Source organism: Morchella sextelata, assembly GCF_020137385.1.
Source record: "Morchella sextelata strain SCLS chromosome Unknown scls_5, whole genome shotgun sequence".
Classification (NCBI taxonomy): domain Eukaryota; kingdom Fungi; phylum Ascomycota; class Pezizomycetes; order Pezizales; family Morchellaceae; genus Morchella; species Morchella sextelata.
In genome coordinates, this window is record NW_025408620.1 from 891820 (window position 1) to 916130 (window position 24311).

The 24311-nt window shown below is 48.2% G+C and overlaps 10 protein-coding genes across 10 annotated transcripts; 4 read left to right on the top strand and 6 right to left on the bottom strand.

Annotated features, from left to right (window-relative positions):
- Positions 1-2: 2 nt before the first annotated feature.
- Positions 3-1871, bottom strand: H6S33_010756 (uncharacterized protein; the record flags this gene model as incomplete). Its single annotated transcript, XM_044842110.1, has 1 exon — positions 3-1871. A coding segment is annotated over one exon (1869 nt), but the record flags the coding sequence as incomplete, so codon positions are not given.
- An 827-nt stretch (positions 1872-2698) lies between these two features.
- H6S33_010757 (uncharacterized protein) lies at positions 2699-4534 on the bottom strand (the record flags this gene model as incomplete). Its single annotated transcript, XM_044842111.1, has 1 exon — positions 2699-4534. One exon carries the CDS (start codon positions 4532-4534, stop codon positions 2699-2701), a length of 1836 nt encoding a protein of 611 aa, XP_044696687.1.
- Positions 4535-4611: 77 nt separating this feature from the next.
- H6S33_010758 (uncharacterized protein) lies at positions 4612-6636 on the bottom strand (the record flags this gene model as incomplete). Its single annotated transcript, XM_044842113.1, has 1 exon — positions 4612-6636. One exon carries the CDS (start codon positions 6634-6636, stop codon positions 4612-4614), a length of 2025 nt encoding a protein of 674 aa, XP_044696688.1.
- Positions 6637-8377: 1741 nt separating this feature from the next.
- Positions 8378-9523, top strand: H6S33_010759 (uncharacterized protein; the record flags this gene model as incomplete). Its single annotated transcript, XM_044842114.1, has 1 exon — positions 8378-9523. The coding sequence occupies one exon, from the start codon at positions 8378-8380 to the stop codon at positions 9521-9523; it is 1146 nt and encodes a 381-aa protein (XP_044696689.1).
- A 21-nt stretch (positions 9524-9544) lies between these two features.
- Positions 9545-9877, top strand: H6S33_010760 (uncharacterized protein; the record flags this gene model as incomplete). Its single annotated transcript, XM_044842115.1, has 1 exon — positions 9545-9877. One exon carries the CDS (start codon positions 9545-9547, stop codon positions 9875-9877), a length of 333 nt encoding a protein of 110 aa, XP_044696690.1.
- Positions 9878-10439: 562 nt separating this feature from the next.
- H6S33_010761 (uncharacterized protein) lies at positions 10440-12389 on the top strand (the record flags this gene model as incomplete). The annotated part of the gene is made up of 1 exon (XM_044842116.1): positions 10440-12389. One exon carries the CDS (start codon positions 10440-10442, stop codon positions 12387-12389), a length of 1950 nt encoding a protein of 649 aa, XP_044696691.1.
- A 499-nt stretch (positions 12390-12888) lies between these two features.
- Positions 12889-15702, bottom strand: H6S33_010762 (uncharacterized protein; the record flags this gene model as incomplete). The annotated part of the gene is made up of 1 exon (XM_044842117.1): positions 12889-15702. A coding segment is annotated over one exon (2814 nt), but the record flags the coding sequence as incomplete, so codon positions are not given.
- A 487-nt stretch (positions 15703-16189) lies between these two features.
- H6S33_010763 (uncharacterized protein) lies at positions 16190-20626 on the bottom strand (the record flags this gene model as incomplete). Its single annotated transcript, XM_044842118.1, has 2 exons — positions 16190-16742; positions 17754-20626. Coding segments are annotated over 2 exons (3426 nt in total), but the record flags the coding sequence as incomplete, so codon positions are not given.
- A 74-nt stretch (positions 20627-20700) lies between these two features.
- H6S33_010764 (uncharacterized protein) lies at positions 20701-21192 on the bottom strand (the record flags this gene model as incomplete). Its single annotated transcript, XM_044842119.1, has 1 exon — positions 20701-21192. The coding sequence occupies one exon, from the start codon at positions 21190-21192 to the stop codon at positions 20701-20703; it is 492 nt and encodes a 163-aa protein (XP_044696694.1).
- A 1068-nt stretch (positions 21193-22260) lies between these two features.
- Positions 22261-24285, top strand: H6S33_010765 (uncharacterized protein; the record flags this gene model as incomplete). The annotated part of the gene is made up of 1 exon (XM_044842120.1): positions 22261-24285. The coding sequence occupies one exon, from the start codon at positions 22261-22263 to the stop codon at positions 24283-24285; it is 2025 nt and encodes a 674-aa protein (XP_044696695.1).
- Positions 24286-24311: the final 26 nt, after the last annotated feature.

Below are 24311 nucleotides of genomic sequence, written 5' to 3' on the forward strand. Positions count from 1 at the left end.
ACCTTCAAGCATACTTCTGCTTTCCTTCTTTCTTCTAGAATATCCCCCGGGATACCCTTCAGTTCCACCGCTTTATCCTTAGGTCCGGGAGTCTTCTGAGGGCCGGAGGAGCTCGCAGCTTCTCTTTTCCTCTTAGGCTGCTGGTCTTTCTGAGCGGGAGGATCTTTCTTGGTCCGAGGGTGCGCTTTCTCAGCTGCCATCCCTTGGTACCTCTCATGGGTGTGCCCTAACTCTCTTAGAGCAGCTATCCGCTCCATCAAGGACTTTGGCTTGGGATTAAAAAGAGCCCAACTCATGCCTAGGTCCGGGAGGAGGGAATTATGAATCTTGTCATCCACCAACTGACCCTCATAGCCAGTCTTCCACATCAGCTGAATTATAGTATTCAGGAAGAGGTCTATTCCTCCTCGAGCTGTGTGAGTGAGGGTATTCCATTGGGCTACAGCATCATCTCTAGAGATGGCTTCACCGAAGGCAGCTCTAAAAGCATCCACAAAGGAATCCCAGCGCTTCCATCTCTGATCCAACTGCACTGACATCCCGGCAAGGCGGTTGGCGGAGGCTTGATCAATTGAGTTGTGGTATGCCTCATACCATCGGATCGCTGCCTCTCCTTCCATCAAGTTGCCTGCATATCGAATCTTAACCTCCTCAGAGGTAAAGGATAGGCTCTCAATGGAGAAGACATTCTCACATTGCCGGATGAAGGTTTCCACTTGCTCCGCCTTGCCCTGGAACTTGGAAGGTGGTGGTGCCTTTGGTTCTCGAGCCCTGGTGGAAGTAGAAGGGTGAGAGGCGGCCGGAGGTTGGAGCTGCTGGGACATCATAGCCAACAGATCCTTCTGCTGCTTTTCCAACTTCTTCTTGAAGTATCTCCGCCAGGCTCTTCTATCACCACCTTCTGGTTCCGAGTCTGAACTGTCTGAATCTCCAGGAGCAGGAGCTTGGGCCGCGGGAGGTGGAGGGTTCTGGTTTCCACCGCTTCCCCCTTGTGCATTGGCTGGAGGGGGAGCGGCGGCCGCAGCAGGAGGGGCCACAGGTGCTACTGGTGCCGGATTGCTGGCCAAAGGTGAGGTTGCTGCTGGTTGAGCAGCCCCAGACATGGTAAACCTTCCTGGGTTCCTGGCTAGCGGACTAGGAGGTCCTCGGCCTGCACCTGAGAAAAACTCTCCTTCATAGTCAAAGGGTCGGTCGGCTCCTCCAAGGAGTGGATGTGTTCCACCGAAGCGGCTAGGTGGTAAGGGTGAAGCCCCCACCGCTGGCTGCACAATAGGAATAACTCTCCTAGTGGATCGGACCGGAAATGCTGCAAAGGGGCTGGTCTTCCGCTGCATTGTCCTGATAGCTGCTCTGGAAGAGGACCTGGAGACTGAAAGTGGTGCCGGAGTAGCTGGTCTCGCTACCACTAGTCTTCCTTCATCAAGGGCTTTCTGTATCTCGGCCACAAAGTCTGGTGGAGTTGCCGGGTTTGTCCACTCAATCTCCATGGCATCGGCTTGCAGTTCATCTTTCTCCGCATACTTTCGGAGTTCTTCCTGGACAGAGTTGACTTCATGCCTCATGTATTCAAGAGCTTCTGCCATTAAAGCATTCTGTGCTGCCTGGCGCTCTTGTACAAGGAGTAGTGCCTGACTGCCCCGGGTCAACTGATTCTGCAGGCTATGCTGGAGGTAGGTCTGAAGCTCTGTGAAGAACTGTTGGATGGAAATCTCGTCGGTATCCTGCCAGGCAGGCTCACAACCAGGAATGTAGGTCTGTAGAGCGGTCCTGGGCTTCTTGACAAGCTGTGTCTGCCCGGTGGCATCAAGCTGGAGGGGCACCGGCTGCCATTCAATCTGAAGGGGTGCATCTGGAGCCGAGAGGGCGGACATTTTGTATAGAGGAAGAATAATCTGAAGGTGACTTGAGCCTTAAAGATTATCTGTAACGGGGGTCCTTTCTAAGAGAAATAGATTTGTATAGAATAGAGACGGCCGTGCAAGATAGACAATCAGGTTGCAGATTATTCAAAGATACTATCGCTAGAACTCAATAATCTTTAAGGGCTCTGCTACCGATAAGAACTTGGTTTTTCTTTCTGATGAAGACTGGAGAGAACAGGACTGAAGGGCGAGAATGAACCTGAGTACTTATACTCCGAAGGCCTCTATTCTCTGCTCCTAACTCCTTTTCTAAGTTCCGGTGGGCCTTCCCTCAGTACCGGAAACAATACCACCGCTACCCCGCTTTTCTCTAAGCGTCAGCAGGTGTTTCCGATACCCAAGGCAACCACCCTTAGTCAAAGCCTTTGTAACACCTGCAGCCTTGGTTGCCACACAACCGAGGACCTGCATGAATGAGCTGCTGCTCAGGTGTAAGCTTAATCATTGCTGTAGAGCTCTCGCTTATTGTAGACTTCCCTAGCATAGTCCCTGCCCTTCGGCGGACTTACAATGCTCAGAGGATATAGAGGATCACCGGGCAATCAGAGCTTCACTCTGGCCGATCTTCTAGACACTGGCGAGACATAGACTCGTCAGTCATTGCTCCCATGAATAGATCCCCTTCCTAGCGCCCGGAATGTAGTTACTCTAACAGCTGGTAGCTAACCACACTGCCGGTACTTGCATATCACCGTGCAACTGGCTTCTAACAATAACTCTCAGCATGTAACCGGGCCCTGTGTGTACTCATACACCAGACAGTTGAAATGGCTCCGTTACACCTTGGTTGTTGAGAAATATTCCAAGTTCTTGTGATCCGTGTAGACGAGGACCGTTTGACTAGGTCCTTCGAGGTAGTGACGCCATTGCTTGAAGGCCGACACGATTCCTAACATCTCCTTATCCCAGACGTCGTAGTTGAGTTCCGCTGGGTTAAGCTTTCGAGAATAAAAGGCAACAGGGTGAGTCTTTCCGTCAATAACCTGGGATAGAATTGCGGCAATAGCAAAATCACTTGCGTCCGTTTCCACGATAGTCTGGCGATCTGGAGAGAAGTGTACCAAGATCGGTGCGGACGTAAACAGGGTTTTGAGTTTTTCGAAGGCTGCTTGGGCCGTCATAGACCAGACAAAGTTCTTAGCATCACCCCTGAGACAATCGGTAATGGGTTTACAGACCCCGGAGAAATTGTGGATAAACCTTCTGTAGAAGTTGGCAAAGCCCATGAAGATCTGTACTTCCTTAACGCTGCGCGGGGCCTGCCAATTCGTAACAGACATAACTTTATCCAGTGCTATGGTGACGCCTGCTGGGGCAAGAATGTATCCAAGGAACTCGATTTCGGTGAGCTCGAAGAACGATTTCTTCGGGTTGGCGACTAGATTGTATTCTTGTAGCCTACTAAGGACTTTGCCGACCAACTCTCTGTGCTCCTCTCGAGACTTGCTATATATTAGGATATCATCAAGGTATACTACTACACCTTGATCCAAGAATTCCCTCAGCGCATCATTCATCATATTCTGGAAGGTCGCCGGCGCATTGGCCAGCCCAAAAGGCATGACGAGGTACTCAAAATGTCCATACCGCGTACGGAAGGCTGTCTTCCACTCGTCGCGGTCTTTGATCCTGATGAGGTTGTAACCTTCCTTCAGGTCAATCTTCGAGAAGATAACCGCGCCTGCCACTCGATCTCGCAGTTCGTCCATAAGCGGTAGAGGATACCTATTCTTGATGGACACACGGTTAAGTCCACGGTAGTCAACGCAAAGTCGCAGACTACCGTCCTTCTTCTTCACAAATAGGATTGGGGCTCCTGCTGGGGATTTGCTCAGCCTAATCTTTCCCAATCGCAACATTTTGTCCAGGTACTCCCGAAGCACCTTCAGCTCGACTTCGGATAGAGAGTAGATGGGTCCCCATGGTGGCTGTTTACCTGGTTCAAGATCTATCGCATGATCGTAGGATCGATGCGGTGGTAGTTTGTCTGCTTCCGATGGTAAGAAGACTTTAAGGAACCCATGTAGCCAAGAGGGAAGAGTCTCGCGGAGGTTGACCGATTCATCTTCCACCAGACAAATACTACCGATGAATTGGGCCTCCGGATCGTCCAATACACCCTCGTCCATTTCTATTTGAGGTTCCTTGTCAGTGAAGCATCGACTCTTGCAGTTCTCACCATTGTAGGAAACTTCCCCATTTGACCCTATAACCGGCTTGTGTTCTTTCAACCACCAGTTCGGTAATATTGCATCGATGCCAAGTGGGAGAGGGGCGATCTCGAATGACAACTGTGTTTGATGCCCCCTTGACATTATAATTAATGGTTGTGTAAAGGCGTGTCCCGTGCCTTTCATAACTTCTCCCGTAAATCCAAATACCCGGGCCGGGACCTCTCGTTTCACCTTCGGGACCTCAAAACTATCAACAAAAACGGCAGACAAAACAGGACCAGTTGCGCCAGTATCCAACAACACCTTACAAGATAAACATTTTTCCGCAAAACAAAGGAACTGATTAACGATGGGTCGAGGACCATGAATAGGTTCCTCCAAAATTTTCTGTTTTTTCTCCGGTTGGGACGCTCTCCCTTCCTGCCTTTTTCTTTTCATATTTTTTTTGTTGTTTTCCGTCAGTGATAACATAGCAATCTGGGGATACTCCTGACCTGACTCATCAGAGTCCCCTTCTAAAAATCCATATCGAAATCCATCTCAGATTCCGATCCGCGTTCTCGTACAAACGCTTGTCCACTGGTGTACTCCGCAGCAGCCGTCGCAGCCGGCTTCTTAGCACGGTGCCTCATTCGCTTCTTCTGAGGTTGGGGTTCCGGTGGTTCCATATCGTGATCACCATCGTCATCGCGGGTACGCTTTCGAGAGAAAGAGGAGATAGATGCACTACTGTTAGCATCTGAACGACACCATTTCCAAAGATGACCCTTTCGGCCACATCGCACACAGACACCATCGGTCTTTCGCTGGTCTCGGACCGGCTGTGGAACTCCTTTGGTGGCTTCGTCGTAGTCATGGTATATTGGCTTATTCCCCGATTTGTTCTTGCTGGTGCTCTTTTTATCTTGCCCTTTCTCTTTCTCCTCAGTCTGAGCCCTCCCCTTGATCTTAAACCGCTTCTCCTTCTGCCGCGAGTTCCCACCATTATTCGACTCCCTTCCCCTTGACTCCGCTTTCCCCAACATCTTCATCTGCTCTTGATAAGCCTCGTGAGCCTTGCCGGCTCGTTCCAACTGTTGGATGTACTCGGAGTCGTCATCGGTTGGATCGAAGCGTGAGTGGCGCTCCCGGATTTCATTTGGTAGCCCTTGGAGCAGGGCGGCGCGATAGGATGCCCCTTTCATCTGAGCATGTTGGTTCATGATCTCCATTCTCGTCAGGTAGTCTCCGATGTTAGCAGAGTACTTAAACTGCTGCATCTTCATCGCGTTTTCCATAGCTTCCTGAGTACTTAGGAAGCGTTTTCTGATCTCCTGACGGAAACGAGTCCAAGTAGCGTAGTCCGCGGCTGCCGGTCCTAGCATCTTGGTCTCGACATATTCCATAAACCATTCCTTAGCCAACCCACACGTATACGTCCCGGCGAACAGTACCTTGTTCCTGTCCGTTCGGAACTTCTTGGGCTTCTGCTCGAAGTAGATCTCGCACTCCATGAGCCAATGCCGCAGGTTATGCTTTCTGGCATTATCGAACTCAAAGGGTATTTTGGCGAGCGAATCTACCATATCATCGTCTTCAGGCGGCGCCGAATTCCGGTTTCCGCCTCGGTTCATTCTCCAATTCTTCCGACCATGCGACCATTCACTGTTATCGTCGTCATCATCGTCGGAAGGTTCTGGATCTCCCCCAACATTTCCTCTTGGTGGGTTCTGGGGAGGTTGATTTCCACCATTCCCGCCGACGGGGGCAGCTCCCACCGGTTTCCTGCCATTATTTCCCTGCACCGGGCCGGCATCCTCCGGTTGCCTGCCTCCATTTCCTCCTACGGGACCAGCATTTCCTCCTACTGGGCCAGCATTTTCGGGATTCTTGCCATTGCCAACAGGAACCGTTTGGGGTGCAATAGGGTCCAAGGGAATACTCACCATGGAGGGTGCTACCGACAAATGTTGTCGTAGACATTCCTCCATCTCGGCTATTCGTTGGTTTCTTACGTCGTCGGACCGCTTGAATTGTGCCAACAGTTCCCGCTGTTCCCTTTTCTCCTGCTCTCGCTCTTCTCTTGCAACTCTCAGCTGTCGTTCCGCCTCCAATAGTTGGTTCTGGGTAACTCGATGGTTACGGTCCAGAACCTCGTGGTCGGCGACTCGTGCGGCTTCCTGTTCTTGTCGAACATTTTCGACGAGCTCAAAGAGCGATTCGAGATGTTGCTTCTGGGCGATGGCTTCTTGTCGTACTTTCTTGTCCAGAATTTGCCCACTTCCTTGGACTTGTTCCTGGAGGTTTTGTAGCTGCTGCCAAACGGCCTGTCCAGCTGAACCAAGATACCTCATTTGTGCCTCATGGGTATCCAAAAACTCCTGCATGGACCTTGTAAACTGGGCTTGAGCAGAGCGTTTACTCGTTGACCTAGTTTGTGTAGAGGGTCCTCCCTGGAGTAGGGGATCGGGGGTAACAGCCCCAGATAGTACCATAGCGTCCTCTGCGGACTCGTCTGTTACGGCCGAGGTGTCTACGAAATAATCCCTTCGGCCAGCCATTGTGGTAAGGGATAATGATGATAGTTCTTCTTTTTTGAGGTGACTTCGTTACTCCAAGTGAACTTGTGAGTAACAATATACTGTGAGGGATGCGTACCAGACCACAAGAGTACACTACGCAGAGCTCAGAGTTCGGCTAACAGCTACAAAGGTAGAAGTCTCCAAGGTCTCTTCAGTCAACATCGAGTATGAATCTCCTTGATCCGATACGGGCCCTGCGAGCTACGTTATCAACCAAGATTCACTAGAGTTAGCGTATAGAATTCGACCGTCTTCGACGTGATAGTTCAGGTAGAGTTCGAAGTCACGATAGAATAAAGTAATTCCAAAAGTATAGTCAAATAAAGTTGTAACTCGCGTATCAACGATTTATATTGTTAAGACTCTGATTTCGCCGATGATAGTTTGGCTAGTCAGTGAATGACACAGTATTTATATCCCTCGCTTATGTCTCGAGGACCCAGTCTACTAATAATACAGAATACACTCGGGGCATGCCCGAGACCCTGAAAAACAACCAAGAACATTTAACGCCTAAGTCCATTACCCAAACTCCTAAATCCGCTAAAACCCCTCAACCTATTTATCCACTCTAATGCACGTTCCCCTGTCGATGGTTCTTCTCCATCGGCCGTCTGGTGGACAATCGTCAGCGTCGGCTATTCGGAGGTCTCGGATGGCAAGGCTACCTACTCAGGCCTCTTCCCACATCGCTTTCCCACATAGCAGAGTCCTCTCATGCCTACAGGTACCGCCGATAGGTACTCGGTCGGCTGGCAGCTTGCGCCGATTCGCTCCGAGCGGTCCGATCTTCGATCCGATTGATTCCAGCTGTCCCTCATATATCCACCGGTACCAAAACACACCCCTCCGGCGGTTTGACGCTCCGGGGGTTATTATTGGGGTCGAAAACGTATTTTTTAACTAGGAAAACCGCAACTCCGCATTTGGTCGCATATCGATCGCACCACACCTCGTGGGTGCGAACCGGAGTTGATAGTGGTGTTGCCATTAGTATCAAAGGGTATTGGGGTATCTACTAGCCTTTCTCTCACTCCCGTAAATGCTTGGCATGCCCGTGACAGTTTCCCAGTCCTGTTAAGGTTCGTCCACAGATATGACACCGGGAACGTTGGTAATGATATCGTTTCGATTGAACACCATGTTTAGGATTGTGTTCGCTAATGCAGTTGACGGAGAAGTTTGGGGTTCTTACTTATTTACTACGGGGAGGTTTCTTTGTTGTCGCTTAGATTCTGCTTACCTGTATCACTTGTTGTTTGCGCCCTCTTCGTGCGTCGTTTATTTTTATTCTTATGTACGTAGTTCTTGTAGCTGCGGTAGTTAGTTTTTGTACTTTGTTTTTGCCTTCGGGTTAGTCGGTGGAGGTTGTAGTTGGGTAGTTAGGTGTGCGATAAGCTTCGGCTTCTAAGCAATATAAGTTTCTTCTTCTTCTTCTTCTGCATTCTACTTGCTCGCTAAGGCTCGCAAAGAACTCCCTGACAATCAACCTCGCTTTAAAAATAGTTTATTTATTCCCCTCGGTTCACCCTGGTATACCATACCAGGCTGAGCCACTTCGTCCCCGATCGTACGGTCGCATTTGTTGTTCCTAGCGAAAGAAACACCACGAAAACTGGCTTCTAGCGAAGAATTCTCCAGCCTTGACCTCCCGAAAGGAAGGAAAAGAAACCTATCTGAAACATCACTCTACGCCGCCAGAAGAACTGGACATTCAGTCATGTCGCAGCAAGCTTCGCTCCAGTCCTTCTTCACCCAGTCTTTCCAGCAAGGGACAGCTCCCCCACAGAACAGGAACACCCAGGACCCCAACCCAACCCCATCCGGAACCCAGGAACAGGAGTTTTCCACGATCTTTGCAAAGGAATCGGACTATAACGACCCCTACCAACCGAGAATTGACTATCTCTACCCGAGTATTGTCCCCCAAACCACGCACACCCAGACAGACTTCAATTCCATCACATGGGCCATCAGACATGCCACCAGCCGGATCTGCCCACCCTCCGACAGGATCGAATACCTTGAAGAGCAATCGATCACTCTCCGGAGAACAGTGGATACACTGAAACATCAAATCGAGGCACAAACAAACATGATCACCAACATGCATTCGGCGATCCACGCCCTCCTCAACAAACAACCACAACCGCAACAACCGCAGCAACCGCAACAACACCAACAACAGCAACAACAGCGAAAACCACAACAACCGCAGGGACAGAGAATGCCCCCTCCAGCGGTCCCCCAAACAGTTCCCCAAGCAGCGCCACAGGCAGCTCCTCAGGCCCCCCCACCCGCACCTCCCCAACAAGCCCCACCCCGTGGATGGAAGGCAGGCACCTGGGCCGCCGTGGCCTCAGCACCCGGTCCCGCCCAAGGAAACTTCCAGGTTGTCGAGAGAAGAAAGAAGCCCGCAAAGTCAAAAGCGGACCCCCTCTTCAAACCCGAGTACACTAAAATCAACAGGGAGATCATTGTTGAAACCACCGCCCCATCGGACGTCAACCCCTCCGAGATCAGGACCCTGGTCAATGCAAGAATCCAAGACGAGTCCTGCCACTTCATCTCAGCAAGAAGAACACCCAAGGACAACTTCATCTTGGAAACAAAATTCGTTACCCCTGCAACAAAGGCAATGGAATACGCCAAAGAAATTGAGGAGGCCGTCCTCACCCTACAGGTACCAGTCGCCGTCATCCGTGCAAACTCCAAATGGTCAAAGTTCCTCCTCCATGGAATCCCCACAACGGTCGGGGAAGGCATCGAGGCGGGACAATTGGTAGCATCAGAAATCAGAAGCAACTACGGAGAGAACTTCCAACTTGCCCAGGTTCCCCGCTGGATCTCCAGAGCAGAAACTTGAATGGAGAAAACCCACTCATCAATGGTCATCGCGCTCCCAGGACAAGTTACGATGGAAACACTAGGAGTCAAATTTCTATCTCTCTTTAACCGAAACTGCCATATCGAGGCCTTCCTCCCAACCTTCCCGGATACCCAGTGTGCGAAGTGCCTCGAATACGGCCACCGCCAGGAGAAATGTAAGAACAATGGGAAATGCGGCCACTGCGCTGGAGATCACCTCAACAGTTTCCACCCATGCAATGAATGCCAGGGAGGATATAGATGCACCCACACCCCAATCAGATGCCTGAACTGTAAAGGAGCTCACAAGGCCTCCGACCCAGCATGCCCTGAGAAGGCCAAATGCCTGTAACGGCAGCTACGTATTTCGGCTAGGTGATGAACTGGGATGAGGGAAGGAGGTATCGTGCAGTGGAATTAGGATTTGTAATGGGGATTTCGGTTATGTTCTTTGGGTTTCTGTTACGCGAAGGTATTAGTCATCGTTGGATTATGGATGGATATATAAGGGGGGCGTTGTCTTGTGCTTTTGTTTGTTTTCCTTCTTCTCTTTCTTCCTTACGCAACCTCTGTATTTATTCTACGAATACTATTCTTTGTTCGCACTACGTCATAGGGCTCCAACCGGTTTATCATACCAGGCAGAGCCACCCTATAGTCCATAGTCAAAGCATACCTTTACGTCTACGTTCACGTCTACGTCACTACCTAGGTTGTATTCCTTGGCACCACAGTCTATTGCCTATAGCCCCCGTGATAATGCCGTTTCCTCAACAAAGGGAAGGAAAACGCCCCACCCGCTCAAGACCCACCGGCCGCACCTGTCCAAGAGCTGCTTCCAATAGTCCAAGTACCAGCCACCGCCCCGGTTGGAGCCACACCCGTTCCCGAAGATGACCAACACATGACAAATAATGTCTAGGCCCCGAACCACCGCGCTCGCACACCAACTCAATTGTGCACGGAGCGAACTCATTACCAAGGCGGTGGTAGAGGAAGCGGAAACAGACTCTAGTATTTATTTCCTATTATTACAAGAACCATGGACCTCAGCAGAGGGATACCCACCAGAATCAAATCTCTTTTATATTTTTACAGCCAGCAACACCAATACAAAATGCGCAACATACGTCCGCAAACATGCCAACCTCAAACCAAAACACCACTACACATACGATAATTTCATAGTATCGATTACGGTAGAAATCCAGAACAAGAAAACCCAAATCCTAAATATATATTCCCCAGGCCGAAGTGGCCCCTTCACCAAAATAGCAAAAACTATCCAAACCCTTGATAACTGTCTAGTAATGGGAGACTTCAACTGCCATCATCAAATGTGGTACGGAGTAACATCACATGAATACAGGAACAACATCCGAGCAGACCGCGCCAACGGTGCACGGCTAAAACAATGGATAATTCGACAGAAAATGACCCTCCTGAACGAACCAGGCGTCTTTACGCACTTCCCCAGAGACAGAGGAAAAAGGCCTACAATTATCGACCTTACATTTGTAAAAGGCCCAACTCTCGACCACAACCTACGATGGAGCACTGAACCCTATGGAGCGGGCTCAGACCACGGGAGAACCTCCGTTCACTCACACTTGGAAAAACCACCATTTGTACCAAGACGGATGTGGCGACAAACAGACTGGAAGCTATTGGAGAACCACATGTCAAACATTTCCCTCCCTGCAGAAGCATGGGAAACCAAGGAACATACGGAACAAACTGTCGACTTCTTCCTAGAACTGGTCAGGGCAACAATCCATATAGTAACATCACTCTCGAAGGAAGGAGTAAGAGCCAATTCCTGGTGGTCAGAGGAAATGAAACAAATGAAGGCAAGGGTAAACGCGGGGGAAAGGAAGGCGAGAAACACAAAGAAACCCAACCATGTGGAGGAGCACCGGAAGGCATGCAGAGAATGGACAGTAATGATCCGGAAAGCAAAAGCGGACCAGCGGGAAAAGACGATGAACCAGGCGAAAGGCAGTGAAGTCTGGAAAATCCTAAATGCAGGAAGGAGAAGAGACACAATCATACCAACAATACAAGGTGAAGAAACGTTTGCGGGGAAGTGTCAAGCTCTAAGAGCTCAACTTTTCCCCTCAAAACGGACATCCCCCGACCATCCCCCCCTAAACATTAGGCCCCCCTCTTTTGACCTTAGCAACACCTTCGACATAGTCACCCCCGAAGAACTTAATAAAGCAGTCGACTCCTGTCCAGCCCATTCGGCGACCGGCCCGGACGGCATCCCCTATACCTTTATTAAAGCAATAGTGAGAGCTAATACAACTCTAATCCAAGACATGTTCTCCGCCATGCTCCGGCACGGAGTACACCCAGCGGAATGGAAAATAGCTAAGTGCATCCCGATCCCGAAACCCGGCAAAGCAAACTATCATGAAGCAAAAGCCTATCGGCCCATTTCCCTTCTACAATGCTTCAGCAAAATCCTGGAAAAGATAGTGGCTCAGAGACTTTGCACCGCTGGAGAAATTCTAGGCACACTCTCAGCGAGCCAATTTGGAGGAAGACCAACCATCTCGGCAATTGATGCCCTCCTGAGAACCTTAACACCAATACAACAAAACTTACTACTGAAAAACAGTACCGGAATCGCTCGGCGGGACAGACCAGCGATCCTAACCAACAATATCCAAGGAGCATTTAACTGCGTCGACCACCTACTCCTCGCGGAAATCATGTACCAACAAAAATTCCCTACCTATTTAACAGAATGGTGCAAGGAATTCAATACCGGCAGAAAACTACAGTTTCAATTTAATGTAACGGGGACTATGGGCGTAGGAACTATGAAGCCAAGGAATACAACCGAGGCGAAGATGTAGACGTAGGAGATTCGTGGACTATGGACTATGGGGCCGAAGGGTATACCTAAGGCGAGAACGGGGACTGTGGACTATGGACTATGGATGGTTGTACCTGGTTTAGTATACCGGGTAAACCCTATGACGTAGCGCGAACCAAATAGTATTCGTAACTGTAAAGTACAGAGGTTGCGTAAAGAAGAAAGAAAAAGAAAGAGAAACAAGAAATCACGAGGCAACGCCCCCCTTATATATCCATACCCTATCCCAATGCTGACTCATACCCTCGCATAACAGAAACAGAAAGAACATAATAGAAACCCGCTGTACAAATCCCAACCACAGTATACAACCCTTCCTCTTCGTACCCTAACACCTCGCATAACTAAACCACATGGCTGCCATTACAGACCACTCCCCCCTCTACGGCCTACCTCTTGGTAGGCTTAGGCTTTCGTGGATATCGTTCGTGAAATCGTTTGATAATATCGGGCGAATGTTCGACATCCGACAATGGCTGTCACGAAGCTTCGTCATAACCGGCATACTTAACCAAGTATTCAAATCTTCCCCGACGATCCCTGGAATCCAAAATATCCTCGACTTCCCACTCCTCCTGTCCTTCAACTTCGACCGGTGGTGGTGGTAACTGTTGTTGTCCTGGTAAAGGATCGTTTGCTGCAGACGGTAATAAAGAGACATGGAATACAGGATGAACTTTCATAGAACGAGGGAGTTCCAACTCATAGGCATAAGGATTAATAATTCGCTTAATAACATATAGCCCAATACGCTTCCAATCGAGTTTCTTCGAGGGTCGTTTGGTGAGGACATGGCGGGTCGATAAGAAAACTTTATCCCCCACACGATAGTGAGGTGCTGGAGTCCGACGTATATTGGCGGACTCTTCTTGAATCCTTTGCGTTCGAAATAATTCATCCTTTAGAAAATCCAATATATCCTTCATCTCCCTTGCAATACTATTGGCCTGATCCTCCGCTGTCGTCCTACCATGTTCCAAAGGACCAAAAGTCATTCTTGGATTCCTCCCTGAGTTGGCGTAAAATGGAGAGATTCTCGTCGTTTCCGAAGCATGGTTATTTGTTGCAAACTCGGCCATTGGCAACCATCGAACCCAGTCGTCCTGTTGATAAGAAACATAACTTCGAAGGTATTGTTCCATCACAGCATTGATTCTTTCCGTTTGTCCATCCGTCTGGGGGTGAAACGCTTTAGAGAACTTTGGCGATATTTCCAAACGATCGCAAAGGGACCTCCAAAACTCCGCAACAAATTGTGTTCCTCGATCAGATACCATAGTTTCAGGTAGTCCATGTAATTTCCAAACATTTTCAATGTATAGCCTCGCTACTTCCCTTGAATCCGCCTCTTTAGTTGTCGGTATAAGGTGTCGCATTTTAGTCAACCTATCTACCACAACTAGGATTGCATTATACCCATTGCTTTCAGGAAGATCTGTAACAAAATCCATTGACACATCCGTCCATGGTCCATCAGGTATTGGCATGGGGCGGAGTACTCCATAAGGTGCAATGTGTGGTGCCTTGCTACGGACACACACATTGCAATTCCTAACGTATTGGTCGACATATTTTCGCATTTGTGGCCAATAATATTCTCGACTTAGAAGTTCCAATGTCTTTGCTCTACCCGGATGTCCTGCAGATGGTTTATCATGAGATTCTTTCAAGAGTCTTAACCGGAGATCATCATCGTCTGGTACATATAGGGTGCCTCGATAGAGTAGTCGACCATTGTTATCTTCCGTGCATTCGGCAAGGGAGATTTTGTTCGAGTGGCGGACGCCATTCCGGAGCATCGCGAGGACTTTGTTCGGGAAACTGTCAATTTGGTAAGCATTTAAAAACAACTCTTCTACAGTGGACATTCCTTCAGCAGATTCATTTGAAAAAGAACCCGCTAACAAACTTAGCTTTGAATGCAAATTTTTTCGCTTCAAAACCACCTGGCTTTGATGCGTCAACCGTTCATCCCCCTCCTTAGGTAGGTCACCTGACCTCCTAGTCAATGCATCCGGCTTTGCCCCTTGTTTCCCTGGTCTAAATTGAATGACGAAATCGAAACGTGAAAGAAATTCCAACCAACGGGCTTGTCGACGGTTTAATAGCTTTGTTGACATGAAATATTCAAGGTTCCTATGATCGCTGAGGACTTCGATTGGGAATTGTGCCCCTTCCAAATGATGTCGCCATTCCTCAAAACATCGTACAATTGCCAGAAGTTCTTTATCATAGATTTCATAGTTGCATTCCGCAGGGGAATGCTTCTTTGAGAAGAAAGCAACTGGATGTAAAATTCCTTCATCATCACGTTGGGATAGGATTGCAGCAGAAACATAGTCGGATGCATCGGTTTCTACTACGATTTTTCGATTCGGATCAAAGTGCGCTAATATGGGTGCCGTTGTAAACATCTTTTTCAATGTCTGGAATGCTTCCTCTCTTTCATCCGTCCATTCGAACTTAACATTTTTCTTCGTCAAAGCCGTAAGTGGAGCAACAATCTTTGAGTATCCTAGGATAAACCGTCGATAGAAATTAGCAAATCCCAAAAATACCTGAACATCATGAAGGTTCTGCGGTATAGACCACTCTAATACGTCGACAACCTTTTTCGGATCCATCCTATTCCCATCCGGGGTGAGAATAAGGCCGAGATACTTTGTTTCCTGAACCATAAACTCGCATTTCTCACGCTTAACGTGAACATGATTCTCATCAAGTACCTTCAGAACCTTCTGAATATGCTCTTTGTGCTCCGACAGAGTCTCCGAATAGATCAGGATGTCATCCAGATATGCCGTTACAAATTGATCGAGGTAAGGACGTAGAATATCATTGATCCAGTGTTGGAATGTGGCAGGGCCATTCGCTAATCCAAACGGCATTACAGTATATTCGAAATGTCCATAACGAGTCCTGAACGCCGTTTTCCATTCGTCTCCCTCGGCTACCCTAATTTGGTTATATCCCCAACGTAGATCCAGCTTGGTGTAGTATTGCGCTCTTGATAACTTGGCCAGGGTTTCCTTTAACAATGGTAACGGATATCGATTTTTAACCGTGATTGCATTGAGACCTCGATAATCCACACAGAGTCGGAGAGTCCCATCACTTTTCTTTACGAACAGTATGGGTGCTCCCGCTGGCGACTCACTGGCCCGAATAAATCCCTTAGGTAGGTTTTCATCAAGGTATTCCCGTAGTGCTTTTAGTTCAGTTTGGGAGAGGCCATATATTGGTCCATAGGGAGGTCGTTTACCTTCCTTCAATATTATCTCAATATCATGGTACTATCACGGGGGCTATAGGCAATAGACTGTGGTGCCAAGGAATACAACCTCGGTAGTGACGTAGACGTGAACGTAGACGTAAAGGTATGCTTTGACTATGGACTATAGGGTGGCTCTGCCTGGTATGATAAACCGGTTGGAGCCCTATGACGTAGTGCGAACAAAGAATAGTATTCGTAGAATAAATACAGAGGTTGCGTAAGGAAGAAAGAGAAGAAGGAAAACAAACAAAAGCACAAGACAACGCCCCCTCATATATCCATCCATAATCCAACGATGACTAATACCTTCGCGTAACAGAAACCCAAAGATCATAACCGAAATCCCCATTACAAATCCTAATTCCACTGCACGATACCTCCTTCCCTCATCGCAGTTCATCACCTAGCCGAAATACGTAGCTGCCGTTACAGACCACGCCCCCCTCTAAGGCCTACCTCCTGGTAGGCTTAGGCTTCCCTGGATAACGCTCATGGAATCGTTTAACGATATCAGGTGAATGCTCAAGGTCCGATAGTGGTTGCCAGGAGGCTTCATCATATCCCATATATCGTACCAAATACTCAAATCTTCCTCTTCGTTTCCTCGAATCCAAGATATCCTCGACTTCCCATTCTTCCTCTCCTTCGATTTCAACCGGAGGTGGTGGCAACTGTTGTTGTCCCGGTAAAGGATCATTCGCATCGGGTGACAATAGCGAAACATGAAATACTGGATGAATTTTCATTGACCGGGGAAGTTCCAACTCGTAAGCATAGGGATTGACAATGCGCTTAACATTATAAGGTCCAATACGTTTCCAGTCGAATTTCTTGGAAGGTCGTTTTGTTAGAATATGACGGGTCGATAGGAAAACTTTATCTCCTAAATGGTATCGAGGAGCTGGAGTCCGATTCCTATTGGCTGATTCTTCCTGTATTCTTTGCGCCCGAAACATCTCATTCCGTAAGAAGTCGATAATATCCTTCATTTCTCGCGCAATACTATTAGCTTGATCTTCCGCCGTCGTTCTACCATGTTCCAAAGGCCCAAATGTTATCCTAGGATTTTGTGAGGGATGCGTACCAGACCACAAGAGTACACTACGCTGAGCTCAGAGTTCGGCTAACAGCTACAAAGGTAGGAGTCTCCAAGGTCTCTTCAGTCAACGTCGAGTATGATTCTCCTTGATCCGATACGGGCCCCGCGAGCTACGTTATCAACAAAGATTCACTAGAGTTAGCGTGTGATGTTCGACCGTCTTCGACGTAATAGTTCAGGTAGAGTTCGAAGTCACGATAGAGTAAAGTAATTCCAGAAAGTATAGTCAAATAAAGTTGTAACTCGCGTATCAACGATTTATATTGTTAAGACTCTGATTTCGCCGATGATGGTTTGGCTAGTCAGTGAATGACACAGTATTTATATCCCTCGCTCATGTCTCGAGGACCCAGTCTTCTAATAATACAGCATACACTCGGGGCCTGCCCGAGACCCTGAAAAACAACCAAGAACATTAACTCCTAAATCCGTAACCCAAACTCCTAAAGCCGCTGAAACCCCTCAACCTATTTATCCACTCTAATGCACGTTTCCCTGTCGATGTTTCTTCCCCATCGGCCGTCTGGTGGATAATCGTCAGCGTCGGCTATTCGGAGGTCTCGGACGGCAAGGCTACCTACTCAGGCCTCTTCCCACATCGCTTTCCCACATAGCAGAGTCCTCTCATGCCCACAGGTACCGCCGATAGGTACTCGGCCGGCTGGCAGCTTGCGCCGATTCGCTCCGAGCGGTCCGATCTTCGATCCGATTGATTCCAGCTGTCCCTCATATATCCACCGGTACCAAAACACTCCCCTCCGGCGGTTTGACGCTCCGGGGGTTATTATTGGGGTCGAAAACGTGTTTTTTAACTAGGAAAACCGCAACTCCGCATTTGGTGGCATATTGATCGCACCGTACCTCGTAGGTGCGAACCGGAGTTGATAGTGGTGTTGCCATTAGTATTAAAGGGTATAGGGGTATCTACAAGCCTTTCTCTCACTCCCGTAAATGCTTGGCATGCCCGTAACAGATTTCTTCCCGAATTAGCATAAAAGGGGGAAACTTTTGTTGTTTCGGAAACGTGGTTGTTGGTTGCAAATTCAGCCATCGGTAGCCATCGGACCCAGTCGTCTTGTTGATAGGAAACATAGCTTCGGAGGTATTGTTCCATTATGGCATTAATTCTTTCTGTCTGTCCATCTGTTTGGGGGTGGAATGCAGTAGAGAACTTTGGCGAGATTTCCAGTCGATCACAAAGGGACCTCCAAAATTCCGCAACGAACTGTGTTCCTCGATCGGATACCATAGTGTCGGGTAATCCATGTAGTTTCCAGACGTTATCAATATATAGCTTTGCTACTTCCCGTGAATCCGCCTCCTTTGTCGTTGGTATCAGATGCCGCATTTTAGTTAGTCTATCTACCACGACCAAAATCGCATTATACCCATCACTCTCAGGAAGATCAGTCACAAAATCCATCGAGACGTCTGTCCAGGGCCCATCGGGGATTGGCATGGGGCGAAGTACTCCATAAGGTGCATTGTGTGATGCCTTGCTACGGATGCACACATTGCAATTCCTGATATACTGATCGACGAACTTCCGCATCTGTGGCCAGTAATATTCTCGACTTAGGAGCTCCAGAGTCTTCGCTCTACCCGGATGTCCTGCAGATGGTTTGTCATGGTATTCTTTTAAAAGCCTTAGTCGAAGGTCATCGTCGTCTGGTACATATAGCATGCCTCGATAAAGTAGCCGACCGTTGTTATCTTCTATACATTCGGCGAGTGAAATCTTATTCGAGTGACGAACGCCGTTCCGGAGCATAGCGAGGATCTTATTCGGGAAACTGTCCACTTGGTAAGCTTTTGAAAATAACTCCTCTACAGTGGACGCTCCTTCAGCGGATTCATTTGACAAAGAACCCGCGAACAAACTTAGCTTAGTATCCAAATTTTTTCGCTTCAGAATCACTTGACTCTGATGCGTCAACCGTTCATCCCCCTCTTTAGGTAGGTCACCTGACCTCCTAGTCAATGCATCTGGTTTTGTTCCTTGTTTTCCTGGTCGAAATTGTATAACGAAATCGAAGCGTGAAAGAAATTCAGACCAACGGGCTTGTCGACGATTTAACAATTTTGTTGTCATAAAATATTCAAGATTCCGATGGTCGCTAAGAACTTCAATTGGAAATTGAGCTCCCTCCAGATGATGTCGCCATTCTTCGAAACATCGTATAATTGCTAACAGTTCTTTGTCATAGATTTCGTAGTTACATTCTGCAGGAGAATGTTTCTTGGAAAAGAAAGCAACTGGATGTAGGATTCCTTCATTGTCACGTTGAGATAGGATTCCTGCTGAAACATAGTCGGATGCATCGGTTTCTATCACAATTTTTCGATCCGGATTAAAATGAGCTAGGATTGGCGCCGTTGTAAACATCTTTTTCAAAGTTTGAAATGCTTCCTCCCTTTCATCTGTCCAATCAAATTTAACATTCTTCTTCGTCAAGGCTGTAAGTGGAGCAACAATTTTCGAATATCCTAAAATAAATCGCCGATAGAAATTTGCAAATCCTAGAAATACTTGAACATCACGAAGATTTGTCGGTGTAGTCCATTCCAAAACATCAATAACCTTCTTTGGGTCCATTCTATTTCCATTCGGAGTAAGAATTAAACCGAGATATTTCGTTTCCTGAACCATAAATTCACATTTTTCAGGTTTAAGGTGAACATGATTCTCATCAAGTACCTTTAGAACCTTTTGAATGTGTTCTTTATGTTCTGGTAGAGTTTCGGAATAGATAAGGATATCGTCTAAGTATGCCGTTACAAATTGGTCGAGATAGGGACGTAAAATATCATTGATCCAATGTTGAAATATTGCAGGGGCATTAGCTAATCCAAATGGCATTACTGTATATTCGAAATGTCCATATCGAGTTCGAAATGCCGTTTTCCATTCATCTCCCTCCGCTATCCTGATTTGATTATATCCCCAACGTAAATCCAATTTCGTATAGTATTTTGCTCTTGACAACTTAGCTAGGGTTTCCTTTAACAATGGTAACGGATATCGATTTTTGATTGTGATCGCATTTAGGCCTCGATAGTCAAAACAAAGTCGAAGAGTTCCATCGTTTTTCTTTACGAACAATATAGGTGCTCCCGCTGGTGATTCACTGGCCCGAATAAATCCTTTAGGTAAATTTTCATCAAGATATTCCCGTAGTGCTTTCAACTCAATTTGAGACAATCCATATATAGGTCCATATGGTGGTCGTTTACCTTCTTCCAGTACTATCTCAATGTCGTGGGATGGTCGATGTGGTGGGAGAATCGAAGCGTCGTATTCTTTGAACATATGGAGACGATGGTGAAACTCTTTCGGTACTAATTGTTCAATATTGACCGTAGATTTTTCGGTTGCTGAAACAATGACCGTATGGTGTTCCGGTAAGGGAATCGAGATACCATGAACAATGACTGCAGTTCCATTGAGTGAACAGTATTGACAACAGTTTCGAGAGTCAAAAACAAGTAGATTTTCTTTTGGTCGAATCGTAACATCATGTCGTCGCATCCAAGGTATCCCCATCACAATCGGATAATGTCCTAACTTCGTTACAAAACATGGCGCAACTTCCCGATGACCATGAATGTCTAGCGAGACATCGACAATGTGGGTAATTTTTCCTGACTTAATAGGCCTTCCATCTATAACGTCTACATGGCGGGGTATTTTAAGGGGGGTCATTGTAAGATTGTTGTGGCGTGCAAAAGATTCATCAATAAAAGCATATCCTGATGTTCCGGTATCAATAAGGGCGTAGGTAGGTATGAAAGAATTTTTATTCTGCGAAATCGAACAAGTTACTACAAGTTGATTTCCATCCATTTCCTCCTCTGATACCGAAAAACCAGAAATACACATCTTAGAAAAATCCTTAAATGGTCCCTGGGCTAAGCCACTTAGTGCAGGGACAAATCTTTTGCCGACTCATTATCGCTTCCGCCATTTTCTTCCACCGTCAACGCTGCTCCTCTCATAACAGGCCTCCTTGGTTGGCTTCCCGTTGCCCTCGCTTGGGGGCAATCCCTAACCATATGCCCAACACCTCCGCAATAGAAACATCGGCCCTCAACTAAGCGGGCGGTTCTTTCGGCAGGGGTAGGGCGACGACGTCCTCCGGACAGATCCATGGGTACATCACCTCCAGGACGGAACGAGGGGTGATTCTCAGTGGCAGGTGGGTTGGTAGCAGGGGCAGCAGGACGGGGAACAGGAACAGGATTTGTTGGTGGGGGACGCGGAGCCGGGGTCGCAGTAGTAGTCCAAGGTTTTTTACTACCTCGCTTAGCTTCCGCTGCGCGTCGTCGGTTATCCAACCGTTGCAAGAGTGTTGCACAACCATCTACCGTTGCAGGAGTCTCATGGTGTATCATCGATTCTGTTACGGGCATGCCAAGCATTTACGGGAGTGAAAGAAAGGCTAGTAGATACCCCAATACTCTTTGATACTAATGGCAACACCACTATCAACTCCGGTTCGCACCCACGAGGTGTGGTGCGATCGATATGCGACCAAATGCGGAGTTGCGGTTTTCCTAGTTAAAAAACACGTTTTCGACCCCAATAATAACCCCCGGAGCGTCAAACCGCCGGAGGGGTGTGTTTTGGTACCGGTGGATATATGAGGGACAGCTGCAATCAATCGGATCGAAGATCGGACCGCTCGGAGCGAATCGGCGCAAGCTGCCAGCCGACCGAGTACCTATCGGCGGTACCTGTGGGCATGAGAGGACTCTGCTATGTGGGAAAGCGATGTGGGAAGAGGCCTGAGTAGGTAGCCTTGCCGTCCGAGACCTCCGAATAGCCGACGCTGACGATTATCCACCAGACGGCCGATGGAGAAGAAACATCGACAGGGAAACGTGCATTAGAGTGGATAAATAGGTTGAGGGGTTTTAGTGGGTTTAGGAGTTTAGGGTACGGACTTAGGAGTTAAATGTTCTTGGTTGTTTTTCAGGGTCTCGGGCATGCCCCGAGTGTATTCTGTATTATTAGACTGGGTCCTCGAGACATAAGCGAGGGATATAAATACTGTGTCATTCACTGACTAGCCAAACCATCATCGGCGAAATCAGAGTCTTAACAATATAAATCGTTGATACGCGAGTTACAACTTTATTTGACTACACTTTTGGAAATACTTTATTCTATTGTGACTTCGAACTCTACCTGAACTATTACGTCGAAGTCGGCCGAACACCACACGCTAACTCTAGTGAATCTTTGTTGATAACGTAGCTCGCGGGGCCCGTATCGGATCAAGGAGAATCATACTCGACGTTGACTGAAGAGACCTTGGAGACTTCTACCTTTGTAGCTGTTAGCCGAACTCTGAGCTCTGCGTAGTGTACTCTTGTGGTCTGGTACGCATCCCTCACAGTATATTGTTACTCACAAGTTCACTTGGAGTAACGAAGTCACCTCAAAAAGAAGAACTATCACCATTATCCCTTACCATAATGGCATTCCGAAGGGATTATTTCGTAGACACCTCGGCCGTAACAGACGAGGCCGCAGAGGACGCTATGGTACTATCTGAGGCTGTTAGCCCCGATCCCCTACTCCAGGGAGGACCCTCTACACACACTAGGTCAACGAGTAAACGCTCTACTCAAGCCCAGTTTACGAGGTCCATGCAGGAGTTTTTGGATACCCATGAGGCACAAATGAGGTATCTTGGTACAGCTGGACAGGCCGTTTGGCAGCAGCTACAAAACCTCCAGGAACAAGTGCAGGGGAGTGGGCAAATTCTGGATAAGAAAGCACGGCAAGAAGCCATCGCCCAGAAGCAACATCTCGAATCGCTCTTTGAGCTCGTCGAAAATGTTCGACAAATGCAAGAAACTGCACGAGCCGCCGACCACGAAATTCTGGACCGTAACCATCGAATAACCCAGGAACAACTGTTGGAGGCGGAACGGCAGCTGAGAGTTGCAAGAGAAGAGCGAGAGCAGGAGAAAAGGGAACAGCGGGAATTGTTGGCACAATTCAAGCAGTCCGATGATGTGAGAAACCAACGAATAGCCGAAATGGAGGAACGTCTACGACAACATTTGTCGGTAGCACCCTCCATGGTGAGTATTTCCCTTGACCCTAATGCACCTCAAACGGTTCCTGTTGGCAATGGCAAGAAACCCGAAAATGCTGGCCCAGTTGGAGGAAATGCTGGTCCCGTAGGAGGAAATGGAGGCAGGCAACCGGAGGATGCCGGCCCAGTACAGGGAAATAGTGGCAGGAAACCGGTGGGAGCTGCCCCCGTCGGCGGGAATGGTGGAAATCAACCTCCCCAGAACCCACCAAGAGGAAATGTTGGGGGAGACCCAGAACCTTCCGACGACGATGACGACGATAATAGTGAATGGTCGCACGGTCGAAAGAACTGGAGAACGAACCGAGGCGGGAACCGGAATACGGCGCCGCCTGAAGACGAGGATATGGTAGATTCGCTCGCCAAAATACCCTTCGAGTTCGATAATGCCAGGAAGCACAACCTGCGGCATTGGCTCATGGAGTGCGAGATCTACTTCGAGCAAAAGCCCAAGAAGTTCCGAACGGACAGAAACAAGGTGCTGTTCGCTGGAACGTATACGTGTGGGTTGGCAAAGGAATGGTTTATGGAGTATATTGAAACCAAGATGCTAGGTCCGGCAGCGGCGGACTATGCTACTTGGACTCGGTTCCGTCAGGAGATCAGAAAACGTTTCCTAAGCACTCAGGAAGCTATGGAAAATGCGATGAAGATGCAGCAGTTTAAGTACTCGGCGAACATCGGGGACTACCTGACGAGGATGGAAATCATGAACCAGCATGCTCAGATGAAAGGAGCATCCTATCGCGCCGCCCTGCTCCAAGGGCTACCAAATGAAATCCGGGAGCGTCACTCACGCTTCGATCCAACCGATGACGACTCCGAGTACATCCAACAGTTGGAACGAGCCGGCAAAGCTCACGAGGCTTATCAAGAGCAGATGAAGATGTTGGGGAAAGCGGAGTCGAGAGGAAGGGAGTCGAACAATGGTGGGAACTCGCGGCAGAAGGAGAAGGGGTTTAAGATCAAGGGGAGGGCTCAGACTGAGGAGAAAGAAAAGGGGCAAGATAAGAAGAGCACCAGCAAGAATAAGTCGGGGAATAAGCCAATATACCACGACTACGACGAAGCCACCAAAGGAGTTCCACAGCCGGTCCGAGAACAGCGAAAGACCGATGGAGCCTGTGTGCGATGTGGCCGAAAGGGTCATCTTTGGAAATGGTGTCGTTCAGATGCTAACAGTAGTGCATCTATCTCCTCTTTCTCCCGAAAGCGTACCCGCGATGACGATGGCGACCACGATATGGAACCACCGGAACCCCAACCTCAGAGAAAGCGAATGAGGCACCGTGCTAAGAAGCCGGCTGCGACGGCTGCTGCGGAGTACACCAGTGGGCAAGCGTTTGTGCGAGAACGCGGATCGGAATCTGAGATGGATTTCGACGAGGATTTTTGAAAGGGGACTCTGATGAGTCAGGTCAG